Below are 18,956 nucleotides of genomic sequence, written 5' to 3' on the forward strand. Positions count from 1 at the left end.
CTCACACTTGAATTAGAAAGCTTTTGTTGCAAAGGGAGATAGAGACTTACCTCAGCAGAAAGGCCCCCAGCTCTTTGTGTGTTGAGGTCTAGCCATAGAGCAGTTAGTTGATCCCTGATCGGAGCCTTAGCAGGGGGTCCCTCCAGATCATGGCTGACAGACTCGGGAAGTGGGAGAGCAGTGCTGTCACCTCTCCTGGCTGGCTGTGGGTGTAGCAGTGTTATCCCCAAAGGAGCTGAAGTTGGAGAGAGAAAGTGAGGCTATCGTGTCGGGAGGTTTCACACCTCAAGGTCCCTGGAGTGTGAAGATATGTGATCATTCTGACTCTAAATGCATCTGAGAGCTGAAATAAACAAATAAACTGATTATATGCCTGTGACTGAAAGGGTGTAATCTATAGTTGCCAGCGATGTAGATAAGAGTGTTTGCAGTGTAACTGCTGCATGCGTGCGGGATGTTGAATCAGTAGCAATTCACAGCTTTATTTCCAAAATAAGCACCTGGTACAAAATGGAGAAGATTCAAACTCAAAACTGCAAATCTCCCTGCTCAGCTTCTGACAAAGGATCCTCTCAAACGCTTCACGGGTAAAGACTTGTGGATCTATGTGCATGAGTGAGAAAATGTAATTAACTTATATTCTTCTGTTTCTTGGATTTTTGAATGCCAAGCCCTAATGACTTTTTCAAAGTATTTATTAAGTTCCAATAACACACCCTTGAGAAACGTTCATCATTAGTATGCATTGTTGGCTCAATGCCACCTTTTTGTTGAACTGCAGTGTTGCAACTAGGATCAGTGTCTTACAGGATTAGATCCTACAATGGATTTCAGGCTATTCTTCATGCATAAATCATTCAACTCCTGATTATACAGTAAAAGTAGGCTAATAGAGGCACGTGTTTATCTAGCACTTTTTATCTAGCAGTGATTCAGCTTTAGAACAGTAAAAATTCAAAGCCGTCAGATAACACCAGACTTCTACATAAACATTATGTTAGAGTCAATGTAAGAGCTCTATTTATTTCTGGATAAAATCACAATCCTTTATGTGAAGCAGAATTTTACCCACTTTATAAGCACTGTACTCGGGCACTTCTTACAATAATGCAGTTTTTTTTTTAATGTGTCACATTTAGCAGATTTTATTATGTTTTAAATATTTACATCTAGAACTCACATAATTTGTGTCTAGCTTATCTATGCCTGTAGTATTATGTGCCTTCTATTATGTTTTTCTTCTATATGTTGGTTAATTTGGTTAGCACCGTCACCTCACAGCAAGAGGGTTCCAGGTTCAATTCCCAGCTGGGGCCTTTCTGTGTGGAGTTTGCATGTTCTCCCCGTGTATGCGTGGGTTCTCTCCGGGTTCTCCGGCTGCCTCCCACCATCCAAAAACATGCATGTCAGGTTAATTGGTGACTCCAAATTGTCCGTAGGAGTGAGTGTGAGCATGCATGGTTGTTTGTCTCATTTGTCTCTATGTGGCCCTGTGATGGACTGGCCCTGTCTAGGGTGTACCCCGCCTTTCGCCCGATGACTGCTGGGATAGGCTCCAGCCCACCCGCTACCCGATTAACAGACTGTCGGTATAGAAAATGGATGGATAGATGTTGGTTAATTTATAGTGACTCATTAAACGTTTTATTGCCTGTTGTGCACAATACTGCATCTATTGTGATGGCGATATAGTTCATCAAGTTAATCTTTATGTGTGTGGGTTCTCTCCGGGTACTCCGGCTTCCTCCCACCATCCAAAAACATGCATGTTAGGTTAATTGGTGAATCAAAATCGATTCTTGGAGTGAGTGTGAGAGGGAGTGTGGTTGTCTCATTTGTCTCTGTGTGGCCCTGTGATGGACTGGTGACCTGTTCAGGTTGTACCCTGCCTCTCGCCCAATGACAGCTGGGATAGGCTCCAGTCCCTAAATTGGATTAAGTAGCAAATGGATGGATGGAAGTTAATCTGTAAGAATATAACCGATATATGTACCCTTTAGCCATTTATTATTGGAAATTAATTAAATTCCATAAATGAATGCAGGGTAATGCGGTAATTTCAACACTAATTATAGTTTTAATGTTTTGCTTTTGTTAAACACCCTCTCATAGGACAATGAAGTTGGCTTTGAAAGCTCTCATGCTGATTCTGAAGACTGGTTTCCAGCAATCTTCAGCTAACTACTGGAATGAGCTGCAGTACAGTTTGAGTTTGGAGACACTCATTCCTCCGGCAGAGCTTACAAGCTCCTGTTTCTAATAATATTTGTGAATGTTTTGAGTAATATGACTGTGTGCATGTGTGTGTGTTGTTTTGAGAGGATGGTTTCCTTTGCAGAGAGCTCTCATTGTCACGTCTCTTGCATAATAAGTATTTATCTTGGCTTGACTTCTTAAACAAATAAATTTGAACTAGCTAATTCAAACATCATTTCACAATTTCCCCCACATTTTTTCAATGGGATTCAAGATCTGAGTTTTAACTTGGCCCTGCTGTAACCTTCCACTTTTTGAATCTGTCTTTGCTGGACTAATTATTGTACTGAGAGGTGGTTTCATGTTTGAAAGGTGAAGGTGCAAGATCAGCTATTGAATTGATGTCTTTGAAAAGATCCAAAATTCAAAGCTGAGGCAATTCCAAGTCATAACGTTTCATCCACCTTGCTTCACGATATGAGTGAAGTTTTTCTCTAGAGATATTGTCTTTGGTCTGGAGCAAACATGTCTACTGTTTAAAGGTATAAAACTCTCCTTCATGGCATATCTTAGTCATTACAAATCTGAGCAATATCTTTTAAAGTGGAGACTACACATCGACAGAATGCTAGGGTTCGTTTTTTTTCTACTGTTATTTAGCTCAATTTGCCCAGATGATCAGTCTTGGATAGAGTAGCCATCATTTGAGATTCACAAGACTTTAAAATAACTCTATTTACATTGAATGATTCATTTCACATAATCCAGAGAACAATCTGAATTGTTTGTAAAGTATTTTTCTAAAGCTATAAATGACAACACAACATACTTCAACAGACCCCCGTGATCAATAAGATGGGTTCAACCTCTCACTCCCTGATAATGCTCTAATTATTGACTCTATATTAAGAACAATTTACGATAATATGAAGGATTTGAGGGAGGACAAATGAAAAACTTACTTTATCCATGTAACTCTTTTTTTTTAATTATTGAAGTTAACTACAAAACTACATAATGCCCTGTATTACTTGTTCAAGTGTGTTTTATTAACAGGCAATGTTTCAAAAAGTACGCAGGGCGTAATTATTTTTTCCCTGATAGGAAATCAATAAGTCAGGACTAGATATTCAGTGTGTTAGACTGCACTTGCCTTAGGTCTTTCTTAAACTGGCATCAGTGTATGTCTCATACTCTAGTTTATTGTGGACCAAACAGAGTAGTTGCCTTCATGAAAAATTATCTAAATGATTATCAAAAAGGGGGGTTTCTTACAAGGCAAATTAAAGCAAACATTTCAACTCTACCACATAGAATTTAGTCTTAAACATACTGCTCAATATTTCATATGCTCCATACATTTTCTGTCAAAACACAAAATTATTGTCATTTTTTTGGTAGTCTACACCAAATTGATGTTCACTGATCAAATTTCCAGGTGAAAAATGCTCAACAAAAGAAAGGCGTTTTGTTTTTTTTTATTGAATTTGTACACTTTTTTAAGAATTTAGTCTCCACCTTCAATCTCATATAAAATCCCCATGTGCCGGATGTAAGAGCAGCCCTGACATAATTTGTGGACCTGCTTTAAAAAAAAAGAATGTGTGCACATGATCAGCTGAAAGATGTGTCTGTAGCTCTCGGAGGACCACTTTGTCTTAGCAGGTGCCCCCCTGTGTATACTGTCAGACGCCAGCACTTTCCATTTTCCTGCAAAAATCCAAAGATTAAAAAGTCTGTGTCATTTAAATTGAGTCAGCATTATTCTTTTTACTATCGCGGCATCAGATATTTTCAGTCCTACCAATTTGCCAAGCGGTGTATTTCAAATAGTACTCTTGTCTTTGACACAAAGGCAACAAACAGGGAGAGAAAAGAAGAGAGAAATCACATAGACGATGTGAAGATGGCAACATGACATCTCCATCTCTTAGGCCTGAGGACAGCTGTGTCCCATACAGGATGATAAATGGCCGCTGCTGCTTGCAGGTGGAGCAGATGTCTGCATTGTGCTCCAGCAAATGCAGCTTCACTTCCCAAAGACTTAGATCGGTTTTACTCACTGTGCTGCATGTTGATGTGCTTTGCGATGCAGAACATATGGTGCCTGAAAGTTTTTCATTTGAAGAGTGATGATAGGAGACATTATGTTACTCAAATATTATGGCATCCCTGAACAGTCCGGCTCAAAACCACGAAGAAAATTTCACCTCATCTGCCAGTTTATGCTGGAAAATGAAGTTTCTTTTGTGAGCTGCCAGGCCCTTCTGATGTTATAAATATTCGCCTTTCTATGTGTGGTCTTTATCTATTAAATAAGACAATGCTGCAAATGTAGAGTCACAGTCCACATTTCTCTGTCTTTTGATCTCATCATTCTTACTCATCAAAAATTTAAATGCTTTTTGTGGCACATCGCCAATCAACGGTCACAGCCTTCTATTCATCATCTAACATAATTTATAAACAAGTTTAGAATTAATCAAAAGTATCAGATTGGGGACAAATCAAGAAATTCTTTTTCATTGGGAGGCATCACTTAAACTTCTGATCTCTGTTTTGCGTCAACAATGACAGGAGTGTTCAGTGTGAGGTCATTAGCATGAAGCTGATGAGAAAATCAATGCAGACACACGTTACTATTTCTCCAAATGTCATTGATGATATACACACACCACTTGTAGCTATATAAAACAGATGCATGAATGAAAAAATAAAACAGTTCATGTTCATGTTTGTCACACTCGTTAATGCTTCAAGTGAAGCATTGAAGAGTGGCCCAGAAATGCTATGTTCAATGTTCAATCATGGCACAAAACACTTCAGTATCTCTACAGAGCAATTATTGTTTTGTAGTAAAAGCTTTATGGTTGTTTTTTGTTCAACATGTCTTTTAATAAGAATGGTCTTTATATTCTGTTTCTTTAGCTAGGCAACTATTTTTTTTTAATTGGCATTGTAGAAATTGGACTAATTTGAATATCAGTGAACTGGATAATAACTGGGTTGAATTAGACGGTAACTCTGAAGTGCCTTGATTTGACATTCGTTGCGATTGGGCCTTTTATAAATGAAACCCAACTGAATTTATGTAATTTTGCATATTTTTTGCTTGGAAATTATTACAAATCTAACAGCACTTTAAAATTGTGAAACACTTTATGTAAAAGCCTTTTGTTAAATTAAATGTGTCCATAACTTTAATGTTCTTATGGTGTGTAATCTGATATCATGTGCTATAAGAAAATACAAGTATCAGATTGAGATTCATTATCAGCTGATATTCAGTCTTAAATTACTAGGATTGGTAACAAGGACATAAATAAATTTGTAAGAAACACTGACATTGTCAGGTCAACACAGTTTCTTGCTTATATGCTTTACTCACAAGTGTGTGAAGCCATGGTGCAAAAGTTTGTTTCTGAATAAAGCCGACAGAGCCTTCTCTGCTCTTCTTCTTTCTGTTCTGCTCCTCTAGTCAGTTTTTAATCGAAACCATAAATCGAATTATCCAGAGCAAATCCAGGCTGGTAATCTATCTCAAACAAGATATTTGATTGAAGATATTTGGACCTCTTTTAATCCTCATTTAGAATATGTTCAATTATTTGAAGATTTCAATTTGTCGGGGAGGGATTCGTCTATTTGTACTCCTTATAACAGCAATATATGATTTTCCTTCATCGTTTTTTTGTCTGTAATTTTCATCTATTTTCCGACTTTCTTTGTGATGAAAGGAAACTGAGAGCTGTGATTCTTTTCTAGATATTTAATCAGAATTTTATTGAGTGAAAGTTTTAGTGAAATAAGCAATATAAAGTATGCAATATATCCTGTTTCGAGTTAAGTAATTTCCCAGTTTGGGATGAATAAAGTACTTCCATTCTATTCTATTCTATTAAGTGGTTTTTGACACGGTTTGGAGGTGGAGGCGAGGAAGATGGGCCCAAATGCAGACAGAGCAGGAACCAAGAGGCAAAAATGATTGAAAACTATCTTATTTTAACACAAAGTGCAGCAAGGCCGGAACTACATAACACTAAACTTGAAAATCAAAAACCACCTAAGAAATATGGGTAACCACAATGAGGAGCTGACAAAGAGTGAGGGAAAACCGGGAGTTTAAATACTGTGGGGAGAGTGATTAGTGAATGACAGCAGCTGAGGGTAACTGAACACAGGTGAAGGGAGTGGAGCTGATGACCAGGCAGGAGGGAACTGAGGAAAGAGGTCATGGAAATAGCAAAAAACTGAAATCAGACAGAAAAAAAAACAGATCGTGACAGTTTTGGACACTTTTTTTTTTTCACCAGTAGCCTCAAAGTAAAATATATTATTATAGGCAACTGAGAAAAGCAAAATTCGGGTATATTATGCTTAAGAATTAGATTTTCATAACAGTAAAGCAGCTGATTATTTTTCTCACTTCTTCCCTTTGATGTCCTTTAAACGTCCTGAAGTGGTTTCTATAACAGTTGCTTTGCCTCTAACCTGTTCAGTCTATAACCGTATCATCTCTGCTGTATGCGATTTTAATGTAAAGCACAACGTCAAAACTGTTGTGTGAAGGCTTCTTTTTCCCCAGCATATTAATGAGCTCATTCTTCAGTGTTGCTCATAACAAGACACATCGGTTTGAACATTTATGTATTTACCGAGTACATCTTATTTTCAATGGGGACTGTTTTGTGAGTTTCTTCTTGTTTTCTCTCCTTCAGATTATGTTCAAAATCGATCATGGAGGATAGATGTAAAGAGTAGCTCATTGTGTTTTCAATTCTTTTGCTGCATTTGTCAAAAAATGAGCCTTTCATTACTTCACAAGTCAATACCCCAATCCGGGTACAGACACCGATGCTCCCTGCCGGATTCACATGAATGATAGACAGAGGAGTAAATTAGTGATGGACACATTTATAGACTGAGATCCTGACCTTCCTGAGATTGATGTATGTTCTTTGGCAGCCAAGAGCTACCAGATATCAGGTGGGTGCCTGTTTAAATTGGTGAGGATCATTTCGCAAACTGTTATATCAGTGAATTTTAGAGAGTAGAAACAGGCATACACCTGGTGATAAACAATAATAGAATCTGATCCTGCTGCATGTTTTCTTCTGACGCATTCTCTAAATTGATTGGATTTTTTTTTTACAAAAGACACTATCATGAATCATCTCCAGATCAAGAGATTGAGCATGGCAGACATTTTATCTTGCATGAGTATTCCTGAGGATCAACCGATGTGAACATCCTTTGTGTCTCATTTAATTAATTGATCCTATTATATATACATGAAAATATCCTGTACATAAATTCATGTAGTCGTATTTTTATCATTATAGCCTAAGTTGCCTTGCAGGTCTGGAAATGGCACCATGCTGTGTGTTGAGTACATGACAGGATTAAAAGGCTCAGCATTTTGCTGAAGGCTGGCAGAAATTAAATGATTCCACCCAGTTGAGCAACACACGCTTACTAACTGAATGTAAATCAGGAAAACACAGAACTTTCCCTAAACTGCTTGGGCCTATTATTTATTGAATCCAATCTATGTACAAAGAATGTATTTATTAAGAATATAAGCTGAGCCCTCTACATCATAAACCTTAGAGAATAGAAGGTTTTATTGCAGTTTAAAGCAACATAAGGAAACTTTTGTAGTTTATATTGTTTCCAGGATTTTTTTTGCACATAAAGTGGTATCCATGAAAGTTTCAGCACACCCACCAACTAACCCTCTAACCCTAATACTATCATGAAAAAAGCCGGACAAAATTTCAGTAAAAAGCGCTTTGTATTATAATTACTTCAAGATGGAGGAAGGGTGGAGTTTTGTCAGTTCGACAACAGTGGAGTAGGAGGATTCTGTTACAACTTATCCCTCGTTAAATATTAAAAGAAAAAAATAATACAGCTCAATGAAAATCCAAAGTTTCTGCTCTATTGCAATAATATGCAGGGATGAAACTAATGATCATTTTAACAACTGACCGTTCAAAAATTGTCCAACACGCAATTTATTGATACACACTGTTGAGCATAATTTTTCCTTTTCTGCATGGAAGTGCTTGGACGTGAAAAAGTTAAACCCAAACAGTCAAAGTGTTTCCAGTTTTAAGGAGTGTCAAAACCCATCTTCAGGGGCTTGGGAAGAGGGAGTACTATGCTGGTCAGAATGATTGGCATGCCTTGAAATTTTGGAAGAGAGTAGGAAATTACCTAAGTTAGCATTCAGTGTAGGCATTGTGTACCTTTACCCACAGGGCTTCATTTCAGAACATTGTACCAGCGAGACTGTGACAAATCCATAAAGTTTTGGCACACGTTATTGTTACTTTTTTGTGCCTTTCCTGCAAAAGTTGCATCCACTTTGGTCTTCGTGCATGGAGCTGTACTGCAGCGTATGCTTCAGGCTGAATCCACCTCTGCACATTGGCTTGAAGCTGTTTAGATGCCCCAACTCTAACAGATTTCTTATTGCCATGTCCTGGAAGCCTTAAACAGTGAGTTATTAAAACAGGGACTGGAGACTGTCTTGTAGCTCTGTGGTCGAAACTGAAACATTCTCACATTTTTTAATTCATGTCATGTGAACACTGAAAATTATTGACTGGGAATTTATATTTCATGTTTGTTTGTTTGCATTTTGACTTTTTGGTTTATGTTTTGGACTTTAGATAGTTCAGTGAGATAGAGCAAAAACGATTAGTTAATTTACAGTTATGCAAATAGCAGGGGTGCCAAAAAACCTGACCAGCACTTTTTCACAACAAATGTGACTTTTATCCTCTTGGATTGTCTCATGTCCAGGACCAGTACTCTTCCACTTTTCTTTCCCTTTTTAATTAGCAGATTTAACTGTTTCTTTGACTCATTTTTAGGATTTAGCACCAACACTAAATGGTCAAGTTTTGGAAAATATTATCAACTGACTCAAAGCTTTCACTGCATCTATTACACCTTTGAAAGCTCCAGTTTTTATGTTACCACGGTAACGAGTCCTGCCCCAACCAAAGAAAAAAAAAACTGCACAAAACTTGGCACCAGCATGAAATAAACTTCCAACTGAAACACATTAGTCTCAAAGTTGTGGTGGGTGTCTACAAAAAAAAGTCTTTATTTTTTTCCGTCTGCATAGCTACAATGAATTGGATGATTGGATCTCAAACCCAAAATGCACATACACTCAAGATATTGTGACACACAGTAAAGGCTCACATTAGATAAGCTGCTTATGTGACATTTACATATTCCGTTTCTTAATTACCTTCATGATAGTGTTCAGTTGATGATTAAACTCTATGTCCAAAATAAACTTGTGGTATGTTTCACATCTGGGATGACCATACTATGTGTTTTCCCACGATAAGAAAAAATGTGAAGTGAGTTAAAAGCTGCTTGGGGCTATTTTAGGCAAATATCGGCTGGTCGAATGAATTGCAAATATTACAAGGAAATGCAAAAACACCGATTACAGTACAAATCATCAAAGCTGAGCCGCCACCGTAGTGTGCTGTCAGAGCAGCAGTGCTTAACGAACAAGCAGACTCTCCACATTAATCAAATGTGACCTAAAATTGTCCAGCTCGGGCTACTTACAGGTTCCCAAACATAAAGGTAGCACTGCTCACTCGCACCAGAAATCCTTTATAGGAGGTATAGATGTTATCTGAGTGGGGTTTGTCACTTCTATGTTAAGCTATGATTAATCACGGATAATCTAACCTCTTATTGGTTTTCTCAGGCCAGTCATCACCCATGTATGTGTATCTTTAAGTGAGTGGGTCTGTGTTGCAGTCCTGAACCGCTAAATCAGATAGGCTGGTATATGAGGTGCATATAAATGAGAGTTGTGTCTCCCGTCTTCCCCGCCATGAAGAGTTTGGCGTGCAATCGCTTCATTAGCCATCAGTCTCCGTTGAGACTGACTAATGGTTTTCTTGTTGCATGACAGTGACTTTGTGGCACAGACCCCTAATGTATTTTCCCTACACTGCCTCCTTCTGAGAGAAAAATCTACAGTTTCTTTTATTTGTTCTGCTCATACATCACACTGCAAAAAAAGCATATGGCTCCTCCTCTGCGAATTCAACATCTGGAGCAGTTTGTATGGATGGCTGACCAAACAGTTGCTATAAAAGCCCCACAGAAACATCAGGTGTGATACACTTTTCTCTTTGCAGCTAAGCTCTGGGGCTCCATTGTAATGAAGATGTCTAGCCTTTCAGTTGTATATTGTAGGCTCCCCCATGCGCCCTTTAAAACAAATTTGCTTGAGGGAAATAATGAAAAATTGTCTTTAAATGCACAAATAGCTGTTTTAATATTTACGTTTTTTCACCCTTAACCCCATTATGACTTTTGTCTTTTCTTTTTTGCTTTTAATTATGCACAGGACTCATTTTCATGGTCAACATGAGTGACTGAATAAAGGCACGTGGCATTAAAATAATGCACTTGTGCTTCACTGAGAGCAAAGAGTAGCCCTTGAATATTCAGAGCAGCTCAATTACATATCAAGCTACTGGGTGTTGCTGGGGGAGTGTAACAGCACTTTGAATGTGTTATATAATTGATGTCAATGTGTACATTCACAGCTTCTGGTGATGCCTTGGATGTGCTGATCCCACTTGCATATTTCAAGATATTTAACTGGTCCGGAGTTTTAAATGACCCAGTGGGACTCAGCGGCAGGAGGAATAGCAGATTACTGATGAGTGTAGATATCGGTTGGTTGTGCAGTGCAGATGTTGTTTCCAAATCATTCAGGATCTATGTAAGCTTTAGATCATGACTGTGTTAGTCTCATTTTAGTTCATGAGTGCAACACAGTGAGGAGGTTTTAAACAAGTTGTCTCCTCGTATGACATACAGCACAGGCATGACTGACACCGTTTCACTTTTTTCTTCATCCTTTTTCATTCTCAGTCAGTGTAGCCCTGTCACTGGTCCAAACTGCTCTTTGATTTAGGACATAAGCAGAATAAAGGGGGAGGGGATTCATGGGCATAAAATTGTCAAAGACATGTCAACGGCTTCCCCTCTGTAGGACGCAAGACCTCTGAGTACATCAAACAGATTGCATCTGACCTATGACCAGCAAGAGACCAGCTCATCTCAGCTTTGTATGTCTGCGAGAGTCCAAACCTGAAACTGGAGGTGAAGTCAGGTTTATTTTCACATTTCAGCAAGATTCTTAGATACAAACTGCACTTACTATGTTTAACCTTGAGGATTTAAAAAATACAGAGCACCTTGCAACAGCAGTTTATAGTAAGAGAAGCGTCATAAATTTTCTGAAACCCTGGAGGATTCAGGAGTTTTCTGCAAGGCTAATAAAGCACAGTGGGCCAGCAGCAGCAGGCTGAAACACTCATTTGGTTTCTCACAGATGGACATTGCCTTGATGCCTCTTGCTAGCTGCGAAGGATCGAGAAAACAAGGTGCAGAACTGATCTGCGAATAACTGTAAATGGCTTGGGTTTTTTTTTCTTTAGGGATGTTGCCCATGATTGGCATCCAGTGCAGAGAGAGCACTTTGAGGCTGCTGAATAGCGGATGAAAAGAGGTCTGCTGCCACTGCACTGGCTAGAGGAACTGCGGGTGCTGCTTGTGTACCTGCACTGATGCAATATAAAGGTTTGTGCAAACCAACGTATTCCATGCATAATCTAATAAAGAAATGGGACTTCAGAGTAAGGTCCATGATAAGTTAACTGTTTTGCTCAGTGCATTGGACAAATCCAACTATTAGAGGGTACCAATATGCTTTATTACGCATTGGATCATATATGTGATTGGTATATAAATGTTGGTGCGCAACATTAGAGGAAATAACGTATAAAAAAGTATGTTGCCAATTGATTATTGCTTTATTTTATGGGTGTTTGGCATAATAATCAACTACCTACGTCCGTCTTGCACTGTATAATGAGGCAGTGTAAATGTAAAAGCGACAGAAGGTTTGTGAGGCTTACCTGATTCCCTGGTAACAGGTGGCGATGTCTTATTAGATCCCTTTGCACTCCAATTCTTCATGTGACGGCTCTTCTTATTTTAATTCATGCTACGTTCCTAAAACATCTCTGCGAAATCACAATGTATCCCTTGTGGCAGCATCGCCCACACGGCATCCAGGTCCACCACACTGTAGCGATGTGCGGAAAAAAAAACCGATGGATAAAGCACCCCGCACTCGCACCGAAAACCACATTTGTCCATATTTTCCGAGCAGCGGTGGATTCAGGGATTCCTCTCCATCGACATCTCTGGCAGAGGGTCCGGTCTCACAGCCCCACGTCTGTCTCTCTCGCGCATCGTGCTTGCCAACATGACTGAAGATGGAAGTCACACGCGGCTCGTTCAACGCGCGCGCTGCGAGTCTGCGTTTAGCCGAGGCACACGCACAACTCTGGATCCATACGTTTTATATCACTCTACTTTTTCCATGTTAAAGTAGCCTTCTTTGTCATCTCAGCCAATTACGCTTGCAAACACTGCAGTCCTCAATGACTGTATGAGTTCGTGTGCTTGTCCGTGTGTTTTTTATGTGCTTTTAGGTGTGTTTTGTGGGGACCAATTTCAGATTTAGACCTTGGCGTTTCGAATATTTGAATAAAGAGAGAACAAGAAGAATGTCACTCATTCAACAGATATAAATTCTAAAGAGTGGTTTGAGGATTCAGGTTAGAATAAGGTCGAGGTTAAGAGGTGAGGCATTAGTTGTGATGGTTAAGGTCAGGGTATAGAGACAGAAGCACATTAATATGTCGTGACTGTTAGACCACACTGTAGTCTCTTTTGGTTACAAAAAGCAAGCTCTTACAACATAAATCATTTGATTTCAGGTTGAGGGCTTGATTTGATGCCAGGAAAAGCTTAAAGAGCTCATTCAATGATATAAGGTTATGTAGTGAGTCACTATGGCAAGTGCATGTCTTCAGAAAATAAATACAAGCCAATGTAATGTCTTCTGAAACGATGGATTCAAATAAGGATTTGACTGCTAGTAGACAAGTAAAAGACAAAAGCAAAGTATTTTGGGGGTTTTCTTCAATAATGCACAGCTCCTTCAAAGCTCACATCAAAGGTCTGAATGTGAGATAGAACTTTCTGATATGAATGGCCTAAAAGCACACACACACACACACATATAATACACATGGGTGGATTTTCTTTTCTTTCGCGTCTTGCAGTCAGACACTCCTGACTCATTTTGTGCTGTCAGTGAGCACTCATAGACACACACTGTACCTACATCTAGCACTCAGTATTGTATTTGGACTCTTTCCCTGAGGACTTCTTATGTGCAGCTGTGCACGCTGACCAGGTGCATCTCATTTTCCATGCTGTCATCATGCCAGCTGAAAGATCCTGCTGTTTCCCCACATGAGGCAAAACTACTCATCTGACGTTTTGAGTTGCTCACTGACCTGAAAGGCTTGTCATAGTATAGGCAGCAATTATTCATAAACCGAGCAGCATGTGCAGATTTCTGTCTGCGGCACCAGTGTCTTAGTTAACGCTAGTTAATTAAGGGTCAAAACTTGCAGCAGTGGACAGCTCAGTACTGGTCCTTCAGCCTACAGCTGTTCTCGAGGTTATCTATGCCAAGGGCGATGGTGTGATGGGGAGATAATAAATGGATGTGCTTGCTGACTTCACACTTCACCGCAACACTGCTACTATGAGGCTCTCCATCCCTGTCCTTCCTAATGCCTCGACTGTGACCCATTAGCAAAACAAAGCTAATTCACACCTGTTAATGCGCTTCCATACCCCTAAGGTAATGCCAGATCTCATCAGAGGCCTTGTCAGTGGACTTTATTTGACCTTATCTGACCCCACACATGAATCACAGTTATCTAAAGAAAATACTGTCATAATTGCTGCTAAATAACTGCAGACAAAGGTGACGCAATGCTTCGAAAAACAAATTCTCAATCAGATTCTCAATGCAGGCAAGGAGGTTGTATTAACCTGACAACAATATGCCAGAATTAGAGCTCAGATGCAGTTATTTCACATGAGAGGTTTCTGTGATTGTGTTCTTGTCTGTGCTCTCCTTACTGGTTTGAAGAGGGCAGGACTCAATTGTAGAAGAAAAAAAAAAAGCAATCACAGTAACAAACTGTTATTGTTTGAATGAAACTATAATTATAGTCAAACCATGAAAGAACCCACAAGCCTAAAGTTTATAGTGTTCAGCTCTAAACCTTTGCATTGATCTTTTTTTCATTTTTTTCAAATTCAGTCTTGAGTAAAGAGTTTTGTTAAAAAGAAACTTAGAATTTAAAGACGTTTTGGTGAACTATTTGTCTTACATAGCTACTATAGCATATTCACTCTTTGACATTTCAACACAGGTACATAGACACATCTCTACATATGGTCATACATGATAAATGAGGACTGAAAGAAAGCAAAAGATTCTGCCGGGCAGATATGACACATTTTCAAAGACCCCTTCTAAAGACCAAATTAAGATAAAAATGATTACATTTAATAAGAATAAGAGGAGAATGAATAAATACTGAGCTATATCTCCTTCTGGTCATTGAGTTGTCAATGCCAACTGAAAATCCCTGATTTGAAATGTTAAAAAGAAAAAAAGGTTATGGGTGATGGACAACCCTAAAGTTTGAATACCACAAAACAGCTCATCTTTATCTAAAGGAAAATTACTGTAATATGAAGAAAGATGAAAATGCACAGATTGACAACAATACATATTACATATTATCCCTTTACATTAGCTTCACCAGAAAATCAAAAGCATGCTCACATTTAAATTGAGCACATTTTTAACATGTGTTATACTGCCCTGCCATGACCTGATGCAAGATCAAGAGTTCAGTGTCCTGTTAATTAATTTCCAGGTTCATAAACAATAGCCTCTGCTTTTCAGACCTATGTGTTATGATGAGAGTCCTTGATGCATGCTCTCACTCCCCTGTCAGTGGAAGATCATCCACATGAATTCAGGAAACAGAGTTGAAGCATGAAAATCGCAAGCAGGCATTTTTCATGTATATGACAGCATATGATTTGGTTGGTATTGATTGCAAAGCATTTTTTTTCCTTAAGCGTGCACAATGTTTTTTCTGCAGGAACACCACTATTCCTCACACATATACATGCCATACAGAGCTCTGAATCTGCGACAGTAGCCGGGAGTTATTATGCGCAGATAACCTTCCCTTCCCTTTATATTCCAAGCAGGCACAAAGGGAAACTCTCCATGATCGGCAATTATGTTTTCAAGATAAGATAAGCAGTTCACAATTAACTTAAGGCTTGCCCCAGACATGAGGGGCTTTTCATATCTGCTGACCCAGCCAATCAAACTGCTCCAGGAGCTGTTTTTCAGTATCACCATGGCTAAGCTTTTGCCTTTGTGTGTTTAATTTTTTTTTTCTGCCTTGGTAATGAAGATTTTCAACTCCCACCTCTACCTCAGAAGAACTGACTCCAACACAAGGGGGCGTACACTGCTAAGTTTGCCTCTCCTTGTCCAGTTAAGCAGCAGCAGGGATAAATTTGATTATCATGCTGACCTTGAGAGGGACTACACTTAAATTTACATTCCAAGGGGGTATACCTTATTGCATTATTGGCAAAGAAACGTGTGGCTTTCTCCACACACAACTGCATTATACTTAACCTACTTATGTGGATGGTGACGTTTGGTCAGTTGATGGTTCTCATGGAGCCTACAGTCATTTATCTGTTTAAGGATGAGAATCTTTTGGGAGTTTGTGTAAATATGTAAGATGTGCCAGTGTAGGATATGCAAGTCCCCAAATTCTCCGAACACGACGTTCATCAGTGACACAATGCACACTCATTACACTGATTGCATTACGGTACTTTAAATAATCCATGTGACTTTTTTCACCTCAGAGTACTTTTCGTCTTCTGGTACCTCACTTATCCGTGATCTTTCTTAAGTTCCATTCATTTCTTTAATTGTTTGCACTTTACTGTGATCATTCTGCTCATATTTCACTTAAGATGCCAACTAATTGCACACTTGCATTTTTTGAAACACTAGAAATGCATAAAGCACCTGTCGAACAACAATAAATGACAGTAACTCTGCCCAGTTGGGGGGCATGCGCTCCTATAGGCTAAAAGCGATTTTTTAAAGCTCAGTAGTTAAAGCGAGATTTAATTGGTTTGAGCTCCGAGTATATGTAAATTGAAGTGGATGGCTCCTCCCATGCACCTGATAGGGAGTATTTACAGCTCTTTACAGCTACCAGCTACACTGTTTCCAAGAGCGCAGCGACGCACCATGACACTCCACTGGACTTAAGCAATAAGAATTTCCGTCTTCACGCAGTAAACCAAAGCTGACCGAATATAAATTGAGGGCGAAAAAAAGTCTGTCAAAAGTTGTCCTCTTGTTTTTCAAGATGCCACGCTCTTTTCTGGTCAAGAAGCACATAAACTCAGCAAAGAAGCCAAATTATAGTGAGCTGGAAAGCCCAACAGGTAAAGTTTATTTATGAATTATAAAGTGCTACAAGTTATGTTTCTGTGCTTTCGTTTTTCTTTTACAGAAGTTGTCTTTGAAATCTGCGCTCCTCACTCCAGCGATGACAGCCAACATCTGATAACTTTTCATTTTGCTCTCCCTTTTTTCAGTGTTCATCACACCGCACTTCTACAAGGGTCTCCCCCTGTCTGTCATTCCCCAGCCGGAGATCCTGAGCCCGGCAGCCTATAGCCCCATCACAGTGTGGACTACCAGCAACTTGCCGCTGTCTCCGCTGCCCAGTGACCTCTCCCCAATCTCTGGATACCCCTCATCTCTCTCCGACACCTCATCAAAAGACCACAGCGGCTCGGAAAGCCCAAGGAGTGATGAAGACGAGCAGATGCTGCCCAAGTTGACAGACCCTCACGGAGTGGAGGCAGAGAAGTTTCAATGTACTTTGTGCAGCAAATCCTACTCCACGTACTCTGGACTGCTCAAGCACAAACAGCTGCACTGCGATGCCCAAACGAGGAAATCGTTCAGTTGTAAATACTGCGAGAAGGAGTATGTTAGCCTGGGAGCTCTCAAAATGCACATCAGGACTCACACCTTGCCTTGTGTTTGCAAAATATGCGGGAAAGCTTTCTCCAGACCGTGGCTGCTCCAAGGACACATCAGGACGCACACGGGTGAGTGGATGGGGAATGAGGAGTGGGGCCTCTTCAGTGAGGAGGCAGCTTTAATATTGCAGGCACAGTTCCAACATGGTATTTGATTTAATGGTTTTATTAGCTACAGTAAACCCTTTAACACAGCTGTTTAGTGGTGAGACTGAGCAAAAAGGTTATATTTCCTATAGATTTACTCCTTTTGCTATAACGTCTGGTCAGCAGAGTGCTGTTTGTTCCAACAAGCTAATCTAATTGACCAAGATGCCTCTTTGGCTTCCCATTTGAATGTAAATGCATCTGTGTGCAGTTGCTGATAGAGTCTTCTTTCTCATGTCTGCTTCCGCAGGTGAGAAGCCTTTCTCCTGTCCTCACTGCAACAGAGCGTTTGCAGACAGGTCCAATCTCAGGGCTCACCTACAGACCCATTCGGATGTGAAAAAATACCAATGCAAGAACTGCTCCAAAACCTTCTCCAGGATGTCTCTTCTGCACAAGCATGAGGAATCTGGTTGTTGTGTAGCACACTGAACTGGGATACTTTTCCACCACCAGAGAACCCCTTCTGTTTCTTCTTTACTTTTCCACGCCCAGGAGAAGTGTCAGGGAATCACACCAAGGGGGTTTGCTCACAACTATGCAGACTCTTTCCTACTACCAGTCCTTTTCATTTGAGAGTGAGAAATAGCTCGGCACTCACATGCTTCTCGCTTCAATCAGTGTTCCTGTGATTGCAATCAGTGTTGAGCTTTGTCAAACTATGTACTCACCTACCTGTGCTATTCATGCACTTTTCTGCATGTCTAGAAAGTTTTATAGGTCTTCACAATGTTATCCTCAGTATTTGTGCCAATGTCTCTCAATTTACAGTCCTTCACTTTTTTCTTTTTTGTTTTTCCCAATACAAGCAATACCAAAAAGGTGCATTATGATTGGCAGTATGACTACAACCAGTGGAATAGTGAAGCCATTGCTACATAGGGAACAAGTGCAAACTTAGATTTAGTGGGGAGATTATTATAACTTTTGCACAGCCTGTAGAAACAGTGTGCCAGCACTCAAGTAGCAAAAAAACAAGTGCCTCGGTTTTACTCAGCAATATTATGTATTTGTCTGCAACAGGTTCTTTTTATATTTTTATATACTGAATGTAAGCGTGACTGAGATGATTGTATATTAACAGTGAAAACTGTGATGCTGAATGATTTTGATACTTTTTTTTTCATATTTTCATGACACTTTTGAAAATAAATGACATTTTGTATAATTCTTTTGGCATCTTCCAAGTTGCTTTTCATCTCTAAGGCACGGCGAAGCTGTGATGTATGAGCAGCTCTTTCAGAAGGACTCAGCAGGATTCGCTGATTGTCACACGCTTCAAAGGGAAAACATGCGCTGAAGTAAACGATATTTAATCCAGCTTGCACCATCTCATGTTAAGAAGATGTTAAAAATGAGGAGAGAAGTGACTCAGTTCTGCATCAGGCCTGAACCTGTTCCCCGTGAACCTGTCCAGACATCAAACCATCTTGAAATTTAACACATACTAGCTATATTGATCTGCACTCTCTTGTTATACCCTTTGAGGGCCCATGACTCTGCCTTTGCCC

The 18,956-nt window shown here is 39.6% G+C and overlaps 2 protein-coding genes across 2 annotated transcripts in view; one reads left to right on the forward strand and one right to left on the reverse strand.

Moving 5' to 3' along the window:
- The window catches only part of sntg1 (syntrophin, gamma 1), a 43,124-nt gene extending 30,636 nt beyond the window's left edge, over positions 1-12,488 (reverse strand). Inside the window, exons 1-2 of the mRNA XM_072363680.1 lie at positions 12,174-12,488; positions 51-235 (exon numbers count right to left, since the gene is read on the reverse strand). The gene's annotated coding sequence lies outside the window, so the exon portion shown is untranslated. The remainder of the gene's footprint in view (positions 1-50; positions 236-12,173) is intronic.
- Positions 12,489-16,469: 3,981 nt separating this feature from the next.
- snai2 (snail family zinc finger 2) lies at positions 16,470-18,615 on the forward strand. Its single transcript, XM_072364196.1, has 3 exons — positions 16,470-16,692; positions 16,846-17,367; positions 17,696-18,615. The coding sequence occupies exons 1-3, from the start codon at positions 16,614-16,616 to the stop codon at positions 17,875-17,877; spliced, it is 783 nt and encodes a 260-aa protein (XP_072220297.1). The 5' UTR covers positions 16,470-16,613; the 3' UTR covers positions 17,878-18,615.
- Positions 18,616-18,956: the final 341 nt, after the last annotated feature.

The sequence above is a fragment of the Leuresthes tenuis genome, unplaced genomic scaffold, assembly GCF_036924035.1.
Source record: "Leuresthes tenuis unplaced genomic scaffold, fLeuTen1.0.hap1 SCAF_14, whole genome shotgun sequence".
Lineage (NCBI taxonomy): Eukaryota > Metazoa > Chordata > Actinopteri > Atheriniformes > Atherinopsidae > Leuresthes > Leuresthes tenuis.

What these genes read in the sequence shown, in the direction of transcription:
- snai2 (XM_072364196.1), top strand. Translation starts at nt 16,614, where the DNA reads ATGCCACGCTCTTTTCTGGTCAAGAAGCACATAAACTCAGCAAAGAAG. An exon ending in TGAGCTGGAAAGCCCAACAG is followed by an intron (nt 16,693 to 16,845) that starts GTAAAGTTTATT and finishes CCCTTTTTTCAG; the next exon opens with TGTTCATCACACCGCACTTC. An exon ending in ACACATCAGGACGCACACGG is followed by an intron (nt 17,368 to 17,695) that starts GTGAGTGGATGG and finishes CTGCTTCCGCAG; the next exon opens with GTGAGAAGCCTTTCTCCTGT.